This window comes from Anolis carolinensis, unplaced genomic scaffold, assembly GCF_035594765.1.
Source record: "Anolis carolinensis isolate JA03-04 unplaced genomic scaffold, rAnoCar3.1.pri scaffold_10, whole genome shotgun sequence".
Lineage (NCBI taxonomy): Eukaryota > Metazoa > Chordata > Lepidosauria > Squamata > Dactyloidae > Anolis > Anolis carolinensis.
The window spans coordinates 13,167,715-13,188,496 of NW_026943821.1; the positions used below are offsets into that span (position 1 = coordinate 13,167,715).

At 42.1% G+C, this 20,782-nt stretch overlaps 1 protein-coding gene across 1 annotated transcript in view; it reads right to left on the bottom strand.

Annotated features, from left to right (window-relative positions):
• The window catches only part of kcnn4 (potassium calcium-activated channel subfamily N member 4), a 54,953-nt gene that overhangs the window by 15,978 nt on the left and 18,193 nt on the right, over positions 1-20,782 (bottom strand). The window contains exon 2 of the mRNA XM_008113770.3: positions 6,202-6,297. Coding sequence (XP_008111977.2) covers positions 6,202-6,297 — 96 coding nt within the window. The remainder of the gene's footprint in view (positions 1-6,201; positions 6,298-20,782) is intronic.

The window sequence follows — 20,782 nt, forward strand, 5'->3', positions numbered from 1 at the left end:
GTGAAATACTCTGAAATTGTTGGGATGGGTGGCTGAGATAGTGACACCTTGTTCTCTGATGGTTTGTTTCATACACCAAACCATTGAACTGTTGTATAAAATTACCTTCAGACTATGTGTATCTCAAACATATATGAGTTTTGTGTTTAGACTTGAGTCTCATTTTCAATTATTTATGTATGTACATGTAAATACAGGCACTTCAAAATCGGAAACAATCATGAAATCCAAAACACTTCTGGTCCCAAGCATTTGGGATAAGGGAGACTCAGTTTGCAATATCAAACTAAAGTGCTGACTTTGTGTAGTATGTGTCTGTTTAGCACATTTCTCCGGTTTTGAGTGTTTTGTAAACTCCTGTATGTTATCCACTTAACAGCTTTGGGTCCATGGACCGTAATAAAGTATATATACTAAAGTGCTTGACTAAAACATTTTTTCTAGCAAACATAGGGCAGGGAAAGCGAAAGAGGAAGAAGAAGAGACCCGCAATGACTATATTCGTTTACCATCCATTTGTCAATATACGCAGCCAACTCCAACTCGGTCAGCAGTAGCTTGGATGCAACATGCAATGTGACTCAGCCAGGAAACGGCTTGCTCAGATCAGCAGCAAAGATCAAACAGCCCAGAGGAAAAGAAAAACCCTTCTGAGGTATACTTTCCAAGCGTCACTGCTTTATAAGCCTCCAACAACGGAGGCACAGCACAGTTTAGCTCTATGGGGCGGGAAGACGAAACCTCTGGGCATACATCCCAGGCCTTAGATGTACAAGCCCCAACTCCCCAACCGCTCTTTCCATTAGCTTTCTTGTTCCTTCCCAAAACGAGAAGCAGACGCCAGTGGTTTGAAATATTAATGTATAGAGTGGAGGAGCATTACAGGTTCTAAATGCTGATGGGGCTCAATCTTGTCCTTGTGAGGATGACAGGTGCAACCATGCTAGGTTGGGCTATGCTATATGTTAATACTAAATACTATATTATATTATACAGGTTGAGGGTCCCTTATCCAAAATGCTAAAATCTGAAATGTTCCCAAATTGCCCATTTGGGTGGCTCAGGCACCTCCTACAAAAAGGTTTTCCCCTGACATTAAGTCCAGTCAAGTCCTACTCTGTGGGTTGGTGCTCACCTCCATTTCTAAGCCAAAGAACTGGCATTGTCCATAGACACCTCCTAGGTCATGTGGCGGGCATAACTGGAGCACCGTTACCTTCCCGCCGGAGTGGTACCTATTGATCTACTCACATTTGCATGTTTTTGAACTGCTACGTTAGCAGAAGCTGGGGCTATAACAGGAGCTCATTTCACTCCTCAGATTCAAACCTGCGACCTTTTGGTCCGCAAGTTCAGCAGCTCAGTGCTTTAACACGCTGTGCCACCGGGGGCTCGTGCATCTTCTATACAACCATATAAAATCCAGATTATCTGCTTTGAAATTGGTTATCTCATATCATCCAATTCAAAGCAGATAATGTGGAACACCTGCTTTGATAGTCTGGATTACATGGCAGTGTAGAAGGAGCCTCAGATAGTGATGTACTTGCTTTCTGGTGGTTCAATGTACACAATCCTAGATTCGTGCATTAAATTATTACACAAAGTCATGTAAAATTACCTTCAGTGGAGTTAGAAGCACACAACTCCCAGGAAAGTGACAAACCATAAATAAAGAAGTTGCTATTGTATTATCCAAAAGAACACCTCTCTAGTAATTTTCAGGTCTTCCAGCACGACTGGATGGAAACTGAACAACAGAAATACATAGAATCACATTGGAGGATCTAGAGAATCCTAGAGTGATGTTCTCTCTAAGGGTGCTTCCACACAGCCATATAACCCAAAATATCAAGGCAGAAAAACCCACAAGCCACTGTGCCATTGGGAGCTCCCAGCTGAGGGTACAACAGTAATGCAATGCTCCTGGACCGAGAACTTGAAATTCAATCTCGGCCTCTGGCCTGCTGTGGTTAGATGGAACTTGGAAGTGCTACTTTTTTGGACTTGAACTCCCTGAATCCCACCCCAACCAGCAGAATGCCCCCCAGGATTTTGAGAATTGTACTCTAAAATAGATTACAACAAAATCTTCCATTGTCACAATTCTGTTAGTTGAGTGCAGCTTCCCAACAGGGCAAATCTTCCTCCTAGCAAGGTTAGATTAGGTGACCTGCCCTTCACCAGGAGCACAAGAACTGAAAAAACTGGTTCCGGGCCTCTGCCTTGGGCCATAGGAGTAGGTCATAATTACCCCACAACAACTTCTGTCTGTCCCTCTTTAACAGCACAGTACCGATGTTTAGCCCCTCGATGTGCCAATTGATGGTGCATGGTAAATGGGAACGAGCTGCTCCAGCAAACCATTCTTGTTATACCTGGGCCAAGGAAAAGCATGGATAGATGCACCTCAAAAGCATTGCAGACATTCAGCCAGAGGTCTGGCAGTGCTACCTCTGTTCCGTTCCCCCTTTCACTGCCCTCAACAAACACCATCTACCCGGAACCACTGGCCAAGATCCAGTGAGGTTGTTCTCCAGCCAAAACAACTTCTGACAGCAGAAACAAGGATGAGAATGGATTTTCTACTTCCTCCTAAAGCCCTCTGTGTTGGGAAATTCCATCACACAGGACAGAGATGCCATTCTTCTTTAAATCGTGTATCCCCGTATGGCGGAATTGGGATGGGATGGCCTTTATGGTCTCTTCCAATTCTATGTTTCTATTATTCTAAGCTTGAAGGAAGCAAAGATCAACAATAACAACTGTCTTCCAACTACAAGTATTTAAAAATTATGCAGCTTTCAAGGTTACTTATGCAGATACTTCACTTCGGCAGAAAAAATGGAAATCAAAGATACAGAATGGGGGACGCCTGGCTTGACAGCAGTGTGTGCGAAAAAGACCTTGGAGTCCTTGTGGACAACAAGTTAAACATGAGCCAACAATGTGATGCGACAGCTAAAAAAGCCAACAGGATTCTGGCCTGCATCAATAGGGGTATAGCGTCTAGATCCAGGGAAGTCCTGCTCCCCCTCTATTCTGCCTTGGTCAGACCACATCTGGGATACTGTGTCCAATTCTGGGCACCACAGTTGAAGAGAGATGTTGACAAGCTGGAAAGCGTCCAGAGGAGGGTGACTAAAATGATCAAGGGTCTGGAGAACAAGCCCTATGAGGAGCGGCTTAAAGAGCTGGGCATGTTTAGCCTGCAGAAGAGAAGGCTGAGAGGAGACATGATAGCCATGTACAAATATGTGAAGGGAAGTCATAGGGAGGAGGGAGCAAGCTTGTTTTCTGCTGCCCTGCAGACTAGGACACGGAACAATGGCTTCAAACTACAGGAAAGGAGATTCCACCTGAACATCAGGAAGAACTTCCTCACTGTGAGGGATGTTCGGCAGTGGAACTCTCTCCCCCGGGCCGTGGAAGAGGCTCCTTCTTTGGAGGCTTTTAAGCAGAGGCTGGATGGCCATCTGTCGGGGGTGCTTTGAATGCGATTTCCTGCTTCTTAGCAGGGGGTTGGACTGGATGGCCCATGAGGTCTCTTCCAACTCTACTATTCTATGATTCTATGATTCTATGAAACTGCCCATAATATTCAAATTAATATTATGTGCAGTTTCTGCACAAGTGGCCTTGAAAGCTGTGTAGTTTTTAAATACTTCCTTGCAGAGGGAAGAAAATTGCTATCATATGAACATATTATAATATGAATATAATGTGAACATAGTGGATGTGTAGAAATATTGTTTTCTGTGCAGAAAATAGTTTTGTTTTCTGTGCAACATCACCCTATGTGAATTTTGTGCCAACTACAAAGATGCTCCTCAGGACAGGATTTTTCGCATCAGTGGTTTTGATAGATGAACATGTATCTTTCAACCATTTTTAAAATATTTTCTAATATTTCCATCTTTAGTACAGTAGAGTTTCGCTTATCCAACCTCTGCTTATCCAACATTCTGGATTATCCAATGCAGTCTACCTTTTAGTAGTCAATGTATTTGTAGTCAATGTTTTCAATACATTGCAATGCTTTGGTGCTAAATTTGTAAATTCATTAATGGAAGATAACATTACTGTGTATTGAACTGCTTTTTCTGTCGATTTGTTGTAAAACATGATGTTTTGGTGCTTAATTTGTAAAATCATAACATAATTTGATGTTTAATATGCTATTCCTTAATCCCTCCTTATTATCCAACATTTTTGCTTATCCAACATTCTGCTGGCCCGTTTATGTTGGATAAGTGAGACTCTACTGTATCAGGAGCCCCCAGTGGTACAGTGAATTAAACCCTTGTGCCGACAGGACTGATGACTTGAAGGTTGGGTTGCTGACCTAAAGGTTGCCGCTTCAAATCCAACCCGGGATGAGCTCCCTCTATCAGCTCCAGCTTCATGTAGGAAGAAGCCTCTCACAAGGATGGTAAAAACATCAAAATATCCAGGCACCCCCTGGGCAACATCCTTACAGACAGCCAATTCTCTCACACCAGAAGCGACTTGCAATTTCTCACCCCTGACATGAAACAAAATCTCTAGTATCAAACACTGTAGAGGATGGGGAAGCAAAGGTCCCTACACAAATAGGTATAGTAAGATGAAGAAGTGAGGTCACTGTTCCTATAGGGATGGGGTAGGAAAGCAGAGGAGGACAACTTTCACATGTTATTACAGTAGAGTCTCACTTATCCAACATAAGCGGGCCGGAAGAACATTGGATAAGCTAAAATGTTGGATAATAAGAAGGGATTAAGAAAAAGCCTATTAAACATCAAATTATGTTAGGATTTTACAAATTAAGCACCAAAAAATTATGTTTTAAAACAAATGGACAGAAAAGGCAGTTCAATACACAGTAACATTATGTAGTAATTACTGTATTTAAGAATTTAGCATCAAAATGTATTAAAAACATTGACTACAAAAACATTGACTACTAAAAGGCAAACTGCGTTGGATAATCCAGAACGTTGGATAAGCAAAGGTTGGATAAGCGAGACTCTGCTGTATTTGAAAAGACAAACGAGAAGAGGCTGCAACAGTTTGCTTTTCTCTGTTGGGAAGGGCATATTTCCATTTCTCCTTCCTTCTGCTAAATAAATTAAATGCAAACTACTTTTGCTCTGTGAACTCAGTTTGAAGCAACGCAAGCAAACTGAGGACAACTGAGGAAAGGAGGAGAGAGAAACTATATGGTTTTATTGTTTAAATTGATTTTAATTTATGATTGTTTTAATGTATGTTGATATCGGGCTTGTCCTCATGTGGGCCGCCCCGAGTCCCCCTGGGGGAGATGGGAGTGGGATATAAAAATAAAGTTATAGTTATTATTATTATTATTATTATTATTACAGTAGAGTCTCACTTATCCAAGCTTCTGGATTATCCAAGCCATTTTTGTAGTCAATGTTTTCAATATATCATGATATTTTGGTGCTAAATTCGTAAACACAGTAATTACAACATAACATTATTGCATATTGAACTACTTTTTCTGTCAAATTTGTTGTTTAATATGATGTTTTGGGGCTTAATTTGTAAAATCATAACCTAATTTGATGTTTAATAGGCTTTTCCTTAATCCCTCCTTATTATCCAAGATATTCACTTATCCAAGCTTCTGCCGGCCCGTTTAGCTTGGATAAGTGAGACTCTACTGTATTATTATTAAACTTGGACATTTTTAAAGGAGTTCATAAAGTGGGATGACAGTGAATTAATACAGACTGTCCTAAATCGGGACAGTTGGAGGCCACGAGACTGTGGATCTCAATAACAGAGACAATTCCGTCTCCTAGGGATTGATCAATGGGAACGTTCTTTAGCTCAAACCTCATGGAAATAGTGAGGTGGTCTACAAAACCTCAAAGGGGGCAAAGCTACCCAGAGTTTCCACCTAAACATCTACTGTTCTGCCGAATATGAGCTAAGGACCTCATATGTGCTATTTTCTTAATTTAAAAGGTTTAGATGCCACCTCTGTGCCAAACCACAGGCCTCTGTCAGTGGCTGGCTGTAAGAGAAAATAATACATGACGTAAGAAGGTACAGCCACAAAAGAAAAACAGTATGAGGTTGTAATGGATGAAGTGTTACAAAGGAGCGATAATAAATTTTAAACAAAGCGGAATGAGGTTGATTGGAGACATCTTAAACCCTATACATTCACATTAAAAAGAAGGTTAAGGTTACCTGGATCTCTTTGATGTGAAAAGCAAGGATCAGGATCAACAGCCCAGCTGTGGAGAGGCTGATGAGGCATTTCACCATGAAGGAATAGGCAAACCACTGAAAGAGGAAGAAAAAAGAGTGAGAGATTGAAAAACATAATAGGGAGACTCCATGGGCCATTTCGGCCCTTTCACATCAGCCAGGACTCCCAGCTGATGCTTAAATGGCAACATCCCTTCCAGGAGAATCATTTTGATCCATTTTTCTGTGTTTTCTGCCTTTATATCCTTTCATCAGTTCTGAAATTTACATTAGTATTGTTACACCCCTGGGCACTGAAAACCAACACAGAGGCCAATAACAATATATCTTTATTGAAGCAAACAAAGTTCCAAAAGAAAATAAGCAGAAAAGTTGAGCAGGCAATTGACCTTTCAGAGAAGATCAAAATTAGTCCAATAGGTGAAAGTCTTATGTCCAATATTAAGGTTCAAAGTCCAGAAACTGAAACACACTCAATCTCGATTTGAGGATTGAGTGGGGGAAAGGAGCAAGGTAGCACAGATGAGTTCTCTGGAGTAAACGTCCAAAAGCAAGATTTCAAGGCAAGGCACGAGCTAGATACACAGGAGCTGAAACGCAGTCCAAACTTGGGCAGAAGGTAGACCGGCGCCCAGTCTACTCAGGAGTAAGTGCGCCGTCAGACCGTTTGGGATGCATGAGCTAGAGACGATGATGTTTCTCAGTGAGAAGTAATGTTGACACTGCAAAGGAAACTTCCCAGCACAATACTTTTATTGCAGTTCATAAGCTCCCCCAAACCAGGTGCTTGACTCCCCAATTCTTCCCAAGAGAACTGAGCTTGCCATAGTCACCGCGCCAGGTGCCTGACTCCCTAATTCTTCCCAAGAGAACTAAGCTTTGCCATAGTCACCACGCTCCGCTAATCTGGCGCTTCTCCTCAAGCTTTGTCTCTGTGATCTCTCTGTTTTTCAAAAACTGCGATCAAACGCTAACCCGTCCGGAGAATCTGAGAGAGCCGGCACTGTTTCAAGGGCATCCTTAATTGGAGCTGGCTCAGCAATGTCAATAGAAGGCATCTGGAAAGGAGTTGAATCTTGCTGACCTGGAAGAAAACCAAAGTCTTCTTCGTCCTGGTCAGCAATAGCCACAGGGTCAGGGGCCAAAGGTGCCTGACGTATCACAAGTATTCTGACAACTGTTTTTCTGTATTGCCACCACATTGCTTGCAAATACAAATAAATGAATTTTATTGTTACGGACACACATCAAGAGTTGCAAATACAATTGTCCCCAATCACTAACAGGCAGCTGGGGCTGATAGGAACTACATTCCAAAATATTTGCAGGGTATCTGTTGTAAATAGTAACTCTTCAAGCCTCCCCTAGTTACTTGTTGTGTATATAATTCAGATTGTTTACTGTATTATATGTGTGTATATTGGTGTGCAGTTTTCCTTAACTCTATGTTGTAGAAGGGGCTGCAGACCATGTGATCAAATTTGGGCTTGTTCAGGACTCAAACTCAATTTTAAAACAGTATGCTTAAAGGTAAAGGTTTTCCCCTGACGTTAAGTTCAGTCATGTCCAACTCTGGGGGTTGGTGCTCATCTCCATGTCTAAGCTGAAGAGCCGGTGTTGTCCGTAGACACCTCCAAGGTCATGTGGCCAGCATGACTGCATGGAGCACCGTTACCTTCCCGCTGGAATGGTACCTATTGATCTACTCACACTGGCATGTTTTCGAACTGCTAGGTTGGCAGAAGCTGGAGCTAACAGTTTAGAAGTCAGTTGAAAAAGACTAGATACTCTTATTAGACTCTCAGAACAGAGAGATGCTTTAGACTATGGAGTGTTGATTCTAAGAAAGATGCCCTGTATTAGCTACACAGAGAAACTATTTCAAATCCTATCTGTAACTGGACTGCTTTGCAAAGTACCTGTATGCTGAATACATGAAGTTTGTAAGTAAACCAACTATGTTATTTTAAAGAAGTCTACTTATTTTTGTCTCTTGAGAGCATGTTTTAAACAGAGTTGTTTTAAGGGAGAGTAGATGTTTTTGAGAAACTGAAAGAACACTTCTGAAACTTTGTATCAAAGTATCAGTAGAGTCTCACTTATCCAACACTCGCTTATCCAACGTTCTAGATTATCCAACGCATTTTTGTAGTCAATGTTTTCAATACACTGTGATATTTTGGTGCTAAATTCGTAAATACAGTAATTACTACTTAACATTACTGCATATTGAACTACTTTTTCTGTCAAATTTGTTGTATAACATGATGTTTTGATGCTTAATTTGTAAAATCATAACCTAATTTGATGTTTAATAGGCTTTTCCTTAATCCCTCCTTATTATCCAACATATTCACTTATCCAACGTTCTGCTGGCCCGTTTATGTTGGATAAGTGCGACTCTACTGTATATATACAGGGTGTTTGAAAAAGAACTCCCTATTCACCATTTAAGGGAGTTCTTTTTCAAACACCCTGTGTATGTGCATTGGCATATCTTTGTCCCTAACAGTTCAAAGGGATAAATAGGTACATCATTTTAACAGCTGAGATATCTAATTGCCTTGCACGATTGCCATTTTTCCCAAAGGTTATGGGATCATTTCCCCAAAAGGTTACGACTTCTAATAAGGTCGTGCCTTCCTTTCCAAACATCATAAAATCTCCAAAAGGTTATGGAGATTCCCATATACCAAAATTACCTGGATGAGCTCACAGCAGTATTATCACGTAACAGTATTAGTTAGCAGTCTCCCATCCAAGTACTAACCAGGGCTGACTCTGCATAGCCTTGAGGTCATCTGGTCCCTTTGGGGGCATTTAGCCCATGTTGACATCGAAGGGAAAAAAAACCCAAAGGACCCCAATTCCACGTGTCTCTCCCTCTTGGAATAATCATTCCCAAAAATCTGGCACGCATACAGTGGATGATACATTATTTGACAGATTAGATTCATTTATGGCAGGTGAGTTTATAAGTGGCTATCAACCATAACAGGTGAAGGAAACATGGTTAATCCACAGGATATTCAGAGCAAACAAAAAAGATGGGATTTTTTTTTCATGCAGTTTGAACAAAAGCTTATTAAGAGAAGGACTTTGTTAAAAAAACCCACACACACACACACACACACATTTTGCATGTGTTGAAAGCTCTCTACTGGCTTGTTTGTTCCTGCAGGTGCAAAACTGCATTGGCATCGGCACCTCATTTCCGTGGACAGATTCCAGAGCTGAACCTCCTCTTTTATTTGCCAACTAGGGCCATCAGGCTAATAATTGGACAGGGCTCCTCTATGTTTAGAGCTTGTGCAAGAAAAGGAACTTCATCAATTGCTTGGAAGAGTTACTTTTTGATTGCAATCACCATTGGCCGTGCTGGCTCAGAAAAAAATTCTGGAAGTTGTTGAACTAGGTCCGTTTCCTAAACTGCAATTGAACTACATATTCTGTCATCCCCACGTAGGACAGTCACAGATGGACTGTGATTTTTCCCTGACGTTAAGTCTAGTCGTGTCTGACTTTGGAGGTTGGTGCTCATCTCCATTTTTAAGCCAAAGAGCCAGCATATCCGTAGACACCTCCAAAGTCATGTGGCCGGCATGACTGCATGGAGCGCTGTTACCTTCCCGCCAGAGCAGTATCTATTGATCTACTCACATTTGCATGTTTTCAAACTGCTAGGTCAACAGGAACTCATCCCACTCCCCGGATTCGTACTGCCGACCTTTCGGTTTAGCAGCTCAGCGGTTTAGCCTGCTGCGCCACTGCGGGATCCTTTAGGAGTTATAACCCCAAGGTTAACTTTCCAAAGCTCTGTTCCCAACTAGTACAACCTTGATATACAGTAGAGTCTCACTTATTCAACATAAACGGGCCGGCAGAACGTTGGATAAGCGAATATGTTGGATAGTAAGGAGGGATTAAGGAAAAGCCTATTAAACATCATAATAGGTTATGATTTTACAAATTAAGCACCAAAACATCATGTTATACAACAAATTTGACAGAAAATTTAGTTCAATACACAGTAATGCTATGTAGTAATTACTATATTTACGAATTTAGCACCAAAATATCATGATGTACTGAAAACATTGACTACAAAAATGCGTTGGATAATCCAGAACGTTGGATAAGCAAGTGTTGGATAAGTGAGACGCTACTGTAATACTTTTTTTCTCCAAACATAGTACTTATCAGTGGAGGTGTTGTTAAAAAGCTTGTCACTCTGTTGCTAGCTTTGTTTTCTTACTTTTTAAAAACACCCTTGTTGTTTCACTAGATTAGATATAGCTTCACATGCTTCTCACCGAATCAGAGTTAAATGCAAGCGCCCAGGCCAGCAGGTGAGATGTGTGGCCAAGGCGTCTTGGCCGATAAAACAAACACTGCATTGTGATGTTGTTGCAGGCAACAGCTTTTCCAAAATAAGCCAATTTAACAGATGAAGCAGGTGCTGCCTTCAAAGACCGTTGGTTTGTGGGTGGAGTTGTCTCTTTCACACACCCATGAAACAATCCTATGCATACTTCTGTAGAAGTTACATTTTGGACTACAACTCCCAGGTACCTGGCTAAAGGATTCCTGAATTTCTAGTCCAACCAACCTAACATGTTGAGCTATGCTTCTAATTTTTTAATCATGTCAGAAGCTGTGAATCATGTGAGAACATGCTGCAAGTTGCTTCTGGTGTGAAAGAATTGGCTGTCTACAGAGACGTGGCTCAGGGGACATCCAGATCTGTTGCTGGGAGGCTTCTCTCATGTCCCCGCAAGCTAGAACTGACAGACGGGAGTTCATCACGTCTCGCAGATTCGAAATGGCAACTTCGAATGAAGGCAAGCAACCCAACCTTCAGGTGAGCAGTTCAGCCAGCACATGGGTTTAACCCTTTGCGCCACCACGGCTCCTTGTGATGCTAATGAGAGAGAACAACAGATTATTCTACTTTGCAAATTTTATGAGCACTACATTTATTTTTCCTAGGAGCCAAAGTCCTACATCCTATTATTATATTATTGAAAGGTTTATTTCTTTCCTGATTTCCCTAATCTGGGAGTAAAGACAGATTGCAGCAGTTAATAAAGATATAGCCAATCAATGATCTCATGCAAATACTACTAGCATAATTAATCTGTCATTAGTTCCAATCAATAGTAATATCAATTCCCACTGAATCAATGGGAACTTGGTAAAAGAACATCTATGGCTTTTAGGCATGTCCGATCGATGAAAAAAATGTTTCAATTCTCATTTCTAAAGTAGGGGGCGCTGGCGCTTCGATATAGAAAGTATCTCCGATTTTTTCACCCCAAAATTTCGGATATTTCCGAAAATTCGTAATGATTCTAAATGTTTCTAAAATGGCAGATGCGCATGCGCAATCACAAAAAAAAAGGAACCCGGGGGGGGGGGGGGGACACACTTTTACAGGGCTCTCCCGCCCTCATTTCTTGAGCTATCCTCATCAAATTTGCAATGCCATTGCAAGTTGTACAAAGATACTTTGAAAACTAGAAATTCCCTTGCTATATTTGTAAGCAAGAAGGACACTGGAAATCAATGGTGTCTCTGGCTATATAATCCCACAAGCCTCAACCCAATGCCTTCAATTAGAAATGGACCAGTGACCACCACGGCAAAGCAATGCCCTGGCAAGGAGTGCAAAGATACTTTGAAAACTAGAAATTCCCTTGCTAAGAGAAAGAACCAGCAACAAAACCCTAACCCTTTCTCCAAACCCCTCAGTGGGAACAGCCAGACTGGGCCCCTTCACCCTCTCTCTCCCTCAAGAGGCTTGCTTGCTCTCCGTTTGCAGACCACCACCCTCTCCGCACAAAGCCCAGCCCAGAATGGCTCGCCCGGGCTACACAACGGGCTTTTATGGCAATCTTCCACGTGGACGCAGAGGACCCTAGCCCCCACCTTTGGGTCCATCGTGGAAGCTTCTGATTGGCCGGGGAGCGGCAGCCATGTTAGGCTGCGCTAAGCTCCCATTCAAGGTAGGTTGCAAAAACAATTTTTTTAAAAAAATATTTAAAAAATATATTTAAAAAAATTTTGGGGGAAAAAAATTAATGAAACATTAAGAGACAATTAGAGAATGGGCCAACAATGGTTCAAATTACATTGCTGGTTGTGCTGTGAGACAATGTCTCGGAATACGTATCAAAAAGCGAGAACAATTTGAAATAAATCTGATATACGATTCAAAACGATTTTTTGGACATGTCTAATGGCTTTGAATCTATTCCCATTCCCTTGTCCTATTCTTTACAGCCTGGTCATGTTTACATTATTGCCATCGACCGATGAGCCTTGTTTTATTCTGAGTTTTATGTCGTTGTTTGTATTTTCAATTGCATTTATTTCATGTTCTGCTTTTTAGGCATCTTGTGCCTTGTGTAAGCCACCCTGACTCCATTCGGGGAGATGGTGGCTGGATATAAGAATGTTGTTGTTGTTGTTGTTATTTTCTATTGATTCAATCCGTTTAACTCTAAATGACAGTAACTATTTTATTTACATACCTCCAAACTATCTAGATTTACCAGGGGCCGCCCCATCTATACTACCATATAAAATCCAGATTATCTGCTTTGACCTGGATTATATGTCAGTGTAGACTCATATAAGCCACTTCAAAGCAGATAATGTGGATCAGTGTAGACTCATATAATCCAGTTCAAAGCATATAATCATCTGATTTGATAATCTGGATTATATGGCAGTGTAGAAGGGGCCTGAGTTCAACATGCAAAGATACTTTAACTCAGCAATGGAGAGAGGAGATGACTGCAGTTGGATCTACACTGCCATATAATCCAGGTTATCAAATCAGATAATTATATGCTTTGAACTGGATTATATGAGTCTACACTTGTATAATCCATTTCAAAGCAGATACTCTGGATTTTATATGGCAGGGTAGAAGGGGCCTCCAGTTAGAAGCAGATAATTTGGGATCAGATCCTGGGATACAGGGCAGTATGGAAGGGACTGACAAAAGCAAACTGCTACTTTCCTAGCTTGTCTGTTTCCCTCATTCATAACTATTGACATATTGACCACACTCAGGTGTTACTTGGCATTTATGTCCCTTTTTTACCTGTTAAATATTGGACAAATTAAGATTAGCAAATGACTTCCCCACTTTTTTCCTGGAAAGGTAATACACGTTGGGAAAGGCAGAAGGTTTGCCCCATGCGCTTCCCTTCTTTGCCCTTCCAGTATCGAACTCTGCAAAATCACCCTTGACTTGGCCTTTGAAAGGCAGCCAAGGCAGGACGAGAGACTCCCTGAGCAAATATTATTATAATAGGAAAGTGCTTGAGATGGGACGGCGCTGAAGTGGTATATAAGAAGGGCAAGAGGTCTCCGAGGAATATCCAAAAGAGACAGATACAAGCAGTGACGGGGGTGAAAGAGAAGTCAAACGATTCAAGCCAAATCCTTCAATCTGACACCCCTGGAAACCTCTTGTATAGAAGCCAAAGTAGGTCCTCATGACTTTACTTTTGCAGGTCTATAAAATTACAAAGCCACTCCAGCCATAGGGCATATGAGGCGTTCTGTTTTCTATGCATCCATCTTCCCTGACCACTACTTCCAATTCTCTTAGAATCATAGAGTTGGAAGAGAACTCATGGGCCATCCAGTCCAACTCCATTCTGCCAAGAAGCAGGAAAATCACATTCAAAGCCTTGCCAACAAATGGCCATCAAGCCTCCACCAAACTCTGGGGCAGAAAATTCCAGTGTTGGACAGCTCTCATAGTTAGGAAGTTTTTTCTAACATTCAGGTGGAATCTCCTTTCCTCTAGTTTGAAGCCATTGTTCTGCGTCCTAGTCTCCAGGACAGCAAAAAACAAGCTTGCTCCCTCCTTCCTATGACTTCCTCTCACATATTTATACATGGCCCTCATCATGTCTCCTCTCAGCCTTCTCTTCTGCAAGCTAAACATGTCCAGCTCTTTAAGCCGCTCCTCGTAGGGCTCGTTCTCCAGATCTTTGATCATTTGAGTCCCTCTCCTCTGGACATATTCCAGCTTGTAAACATCTCCCTTTAGTTGCGGTGCCCAGAATTGGACACAGTATTCCAGGTGGGGTCCAACCAAGGCAAATAGAGGGGGAGCATGACTGCCCTGGCTCTTCTCTTCCCCATGCTGGGGACAAACCCTAGAAGTTGCTTGGCTCCCTTGTCCTTGCCCCGGGCAATTCCTCCTTCTGTTGGTTGCTCTTCTGTGAACCTGGCCCATCCAGATTAATATTTATTCTGTCACTGCTCCCAATCTGGCCTCCCCACCCACAGATCTCCAGTCCCGGCCCATGAAGGGAGCAATTGTGTCCAGAACAATAACGTAAAAAGAACTTTGGCTTCCTCCTTCGACCCAGAGAAAGGGCTGTTTATATGCCAGAAAAAGCTGGATAAAGAATGAGCAAAGAAAGGCAAAAGACAAAGGTGATATTCTCATTGTGGCCGAATCTACACTGCTATATAATCCAGTTCAAAGTAGATAATCTGAATTCAGAAACTGGATTATATGGCAGTGTAGATAAGGCCTGATCTGGTACAAGTGTTGGCTGTGGCTTATCAACACTGTCATATAATCCAGTTTCTGAATCCAGATTATTTTATTTGAACTGGACTATATGGCAGTGTAGATTTAGGCCCCTTCTACGTTGCCAAATAAAATCCGGATTCTCTGCTTTGAACTGGATTATATAGCAGTGTAGATTTGGCCACAGTTGGGACTACTGTAACTCACTCTATATAAGGTTGCCTTTGAAAACTGTTTGGAAACTTGGATATGTCCAACATGTTACAACTGCTAGAACAGGCATGGGCAAACTTTGGCCCTTCAGGTGTTTTGGACTTTATTGCAATGGAAGTGAGACAGGAAAAAGGTGAAGGAAGGTAAACTGGGGCCTTTTAAGAGCAGCTTGGAAAGTGGAATGACAGAGGATCAATTGGGTCTGCCCCTGCTTAACACTGTTGGCCATCAAGTCACTTACTATGGAGATGCCGAGAGAAAGGGCATCTTGTGCACACACATCCGTGCACATGTAGAGGCACACCATGCCTGCACATTCTTTCCCTTCCATTTCCTGCCTGCTGCATACTTATCAGGCTCATAAATACTGAATATATTTGAATTGTTGCTCTTACAATATAGTAAAATCAACTGTAGTTCAAACATCCTATTAATCTTTGTTAGGAAATGGTTGTGTTCATTGGAGGAACACACCCTTCATCAGGCGCAGGCACGGAACAAGCCATTGCAAATAAATGCAGAGCGCACCAGGCAAAGAAGGGTCTTCTGAACTTGACAAGGAGGAAAAGGGCATAGGCAAAATCCCTTGGTGTGAAATATCAATGCCATTAACACACAGGTCCTTTTTTCATCTGGTATCTATTGTGTGTTTGCAACAGTAATAGACAAGCTAATATAAGCATCTGCCTTTTTTTGACCCATGCTCCTTTGCTTATTAATAAGCGTCTATTTGTTGTAATGTGCTTTCAAGCCACTATCTATTTTTATTAATCTGGAATATATGGCAGTGTAGAAGGAGCCTAAGAATGACAGGATTGCACCTCATTCTCTCCTCTCCGCCTGCTGAGTTGATTGAGTACAAACCAGGTTAGCACTTTGAACTAAGTTTGCAGCAATTGAAGAAAGCTGGGGACAAAGGAGGACAGTTGGAAGAGGGTTTAGAAACCAGGACATTTTAAAACCACTTGAAATAGTGGGACAATAGAGAATTAATTGGGACTGTCCCCACTTGAATCAGGTTTCTATGTGCCTTCATGTCACCTGCCAACTTAGGCGACATCATGAATTTCATGGGTGAGGCTAAATGGAAGGGGATTGGATTGGATAGCCTTTGTGGTCCCTTTCAGGTATTTGATTCTGTAAAGATTTATTCAGAAAAGGGGGTTGGGACCCCTGCGGGGGTCGCGAGGGGGGTTTCAGAAAGGTCGCCAAAGACCATCAGACAACACATATTTCTGATGGTCTTAGGAACCCAAATCCCTGTTGATCATTGGGTTCTGTGTGGGAAGTTTGGCTCAATTCTAGCATTAGTGGGGTTCAAGGGGCTCTATGATTGTAGGTGAACTATAAATCCTAGCAACTACAACTCCCAAATGCCAAGGTCTATTTTCCCCAAACCCCACCAGTGTTCAATGATCTAGATTGATCACTGTTTGAAATCCACAGTGCTCTCTGGATGTAGGTGAACTACAACTCCAAAACTCAAGGTTAATGCCCACCAAACCTTTCCAGAATTTTCTGTTGGTCATGAGAGTTCTGTGTGCCAAGTTTGCTTCAATTCAATTGTTGGTGGAGTTCAGAATGCTCTTTGATTGTAGGTTAACTATAAATCCCAGCAATCACAACTCCCAATGACAAAATCAATCCCCTCCCAACCCCACCAGTATTCAAATTGGGGTGTATCGGGTATTTGTGCCAAATTTGGTCCAGTGAATGAAAATACATCCTGCATATCAGATATTTACATTACGATTCATAACAATAGCAAAATTACAGTTATGATGTAGCAACGAAAATAATGTTATGGTTGGGGGTCACCACAACATAAGGAACCGTATTAAGGGGTCACTGCATTAGGAAGGTTGAGAACCACTGCTTTAAGACAAAGAGGATGGCTTACCCAAGATCACCCTGTTCAACATCTTTATTAACGACTTAGACAAAGGGTTAGAAGGCACAATCATCAAGTTTGCAGACGACACCAAACTGGGAGGGATAGCCAACACTCCAGAAGACAGGAGCAGAATTCAAAACGATCTTGACAGACTTCACTTCGGCAGAAAAAATGGAAATCAAAGATACAGAATGGGGGATGCCTGGCTTGAGAGCAGTGTGTTCAAAAAAGACCTTGGAGTCCTCGTGGACAACAAGTTAAACATGAGCCAACAATGTGATGCGGCAGCTAAAAAAGCCAACGGGATACTGGCCTGCATCAATAGGGGAATAGCGTCTAGATCCAGGGAAGTCATGCTCCCCCTCTATTCTGCCTTGGTCAGACCACACCTGGAATACTGTGTCCAATTTTGGGCACCGCAGTTGAAGGGAGATGTTGACAAGCTGGAAAGCGTCCAGAGGAGGGTGACTAAAATGATTAAGGGTCTGGAGAACAAGCCCTATGAGGAGCAGCTTAAAGAGCTGGGCATGTTTAGGCTGCAAAAGAGAAGGCTGAGAGGAGACATGATAGCCATGTACAAATATGTGAAGGGAAGTCATAGGGAGGAGGGAGCAAGCTTGTTTTCTGCTGCCCTGCAGACTAGGAGACAGAACAATGGCTTCAAACTACAGGAAAGGAGATTCCACCTGAACATCAGGAAGAACTTCCTCAGTGTGAGGGCTGTTCGACAGTGGAACTCTCTCCCCCAGACTGTGGTGGAGGCTCCTTCTTTGGAGGCTTTTAAGCAGAGGATGGATGGCCATCTGTCGGGGGTGCTTTGAATGCGATTTTCTGCTTCTTGGCGGGGGGTTGGACTGGATGGCCCATGAGGTCTCTTCCAACTCTACTATTCTATGATTCTACCCTGTGCATCTCCAGGAATGACTAGAGATTTAAAACCTTGTCTCCCAGACAGTAGTTCAAAAATCAGACCATAACACCACAGTGACTCTGATATATCAAAGAAATTTCGCAGCCAGATTTGTCTATAGAGGGATTTGCCCTTGCCTTCCTCTGAGCTGAAATAGTGTGGCTTGCCTAAGATCATCCAGTGAGTTTCTATGACTGAGTGAGGATTTGAATTCTGCTCTGCTCTGCAAAGCAAAATCGCAGTCCAACGCTCAAACCCATATGCCATATTTGACTTCCCTTCCTTTTCTTTATCAAAACTAACGCCACTGCTGTGTACTGGAAGAATGTGACCGATTATACATTTCTTTGTGTCAGTCTGTGGATGTGAGAGCGAATTTACTTTGTAGTCCCTTTGCTGATGTTATCTTTGGCTCCCTACTTTGATTTTGTTCCAGACCATTTCCACCAAAGTGTTACCAAAGCGTTTTGGTCACTTTGCTGAGGTCTTGAGTAAACCAACATTACCTAAAGAAGTATAGATAAGGAAGGTCAACTGCATGAGAGTCAAGCTACATAATGAAACCAGAGTCACTTGCAACTTCAGGAATGCTCTCTCATAGTTGCCAATTGGCCTGATTTGGCAGCAATGCTCCCAAATTGATCCTCTGTTCTCCCACTATTTCCACTGCTTTCAAAATGTCCCAACTTTCTTTCCTTCTCCCATGTTCCTCGCTTCATCTTAAATTATTTCAGGCACTGCAAAATGGTTTCAAAATGCAAAAGTAGGTTGCATTCAGTTAACGCAATGAGCTGGAGACATGGGAGGAGGCAAAATCTCCCCCTTCCGCATTTACTCAAGCAAAAGCAAACTGCTGCAGCCTCTCCAAGCTTGTCTATTCTTCCTTCTTCCCATCTTTCATCATCTGATGCGGGTAGGCCACATGCATTCCTGGTTTCTTTTGTGAAATATTGAAGAAGTATGCTGCAATGCTTAAAATTTTCCAGTTTGGTCATAATGGTGTGGGGATTTGGGGTAATGTAGTCTCCAAAAGTCACTTTCCCAAGCTTTAGAGGCCACGGTGGCACAGCAGGTTAAACCACTAGCTAAAGGAAATCTGTCAACCGGAGGGTTGGCAGTTAAGCTGAGAGTCGGGGTGAGTTCCCGACTGTCAGACCTAGCTTCTGCCAACCTAGTGGTTCAAAAGCATGCAATGCGAGTAGATGAATAGGTACCGCCTCGGCAGGAAGGTAAAAGAGCACCCTGTGCAGATATACAAAACAGGCCGACAACATGATCTTTTTGTAGATAACAGGCTCCTCGGTATGGAAAAATGGAACAAGATCACCTCACCATGACTGGAGTTGAGCATCATCTCCAGACGCCGGAGATGGAAAAAGGGGAAGGCCTTTACCTTTGTATGTGTATTGTGTAAAAGACATGGAATGCTTGTGTTTCTGTAACGTGCTCCGAGATCCTCCGGGGAGATGAAGCGGAATATAAATAAAGTGTATAGAGGAGAAACTGGGAAGACATTCCCATCTTGTCTTCTGTGCCATCAGCTGGAGGCCCCTTCCCCCAGTAACATGATAATATAGTATTATATATGTGTGTGTGTGTGTGTGTGTATAAATATTCTATATAATATACAATAATAAATAATATATTGTATATACATGTAATATTGATTATAATATTGTAATGTAATGCAATATAATACTAATAATAATACAATATAATAATATTAATTATATATTATTTATTTCATGTAATATTACTCGTAATATTCCAGTATAGTTGTTTGGTGCAATATGCTGATATATAGTGCTAGTGTTGTGCTGTGCTATTGATATAATACCCTGTATGTAATATTATTTGTAAGCTGCTCTGAGTCCCCTTTGGGGTGAGAAGGGCGGGATATAAATGTAGTAAATAAATTTATTATTATTGTATGACACAGCAAACAAGATAGATATGCTGGATTTCATAGCACAAAATCACAAGTCGAACACTTCCCAAGCGTTTAGGACTGTGTGATGTATTTTCGGATGATGCACGCAGATCCCAGCAGGGTGGCCTTTTGCAGTTGGCAGATCGTGATTTTGTCAATGTCTATTGTTTCCAAATGCCGGCTGAGATCTTTTGGCATGGCACCCAATGTGCCCATCATCACTGGGACCACCTGCAGTGGTTTCTACCAGAGTCTCAAGTTCAATCTTGAGGTCCTGATAGCGGCTGAGTTTTTCCTGTTGTTTTTCGTCAATGCGACTGTCCCCTGGGATGGCGACATCAATGATCCAAACCTTTTTCTTTTCCACAACTGTGATGTCTGGTGTGTTGTGTTCCAGAACTTTGTAGGTCTGGATTCGAAAGTCCCACAGTATCTTTGCGTGCTCATTTTCCAATACTTTTGCAGGTTTGTGATCCCACCAGTTCTTTTCTGCTGGGAGGTGGTACTTGAGACTTAAGTTCCAATTGATCATTTGGGCCACATAGTTGTGCCTCTGTTTGTAGTCTGTGCGGTTTTCTTACAGCAGCTGAGGATGTGATCAATGGTTTCGTCAGCTTCCTTGCACAGTCTGCATTTTGGGTCATCAGCTGATTTTTCGATCTTGGCTTTAATTGCATTTGTTCTGATGGCTTGCTCCTGGTCTGCAAGGATCAGGCCTTCTGTCTCCTTCTTCAGGGTCCCATTTGTGAGCCAGAGCCAGGTCTTCTCCTTATCAGCTTTTCCTTCAATTTTGTCAAGGAATTTCCCATGCAATATTTTGTTGTGCCAACTGTCAGCTCTAGTTTGTAGTGTGGTTTTCTTGTACTGATTCTTTGTCTGCTGTGCTTTGAGGAGTTTCTGATTTTTGACTTCAATCAAAGCAGGTTCTTCACTTTGCTTTACATATTCTGCCAGGGCATGATCTTCTTCTTTGATTGCTTGTTTTACTTGTAAGAGTCCTCTGCCCCCTGATCTTCTAGGCAGATATAGCCGGTCAACATCACTGCGAGG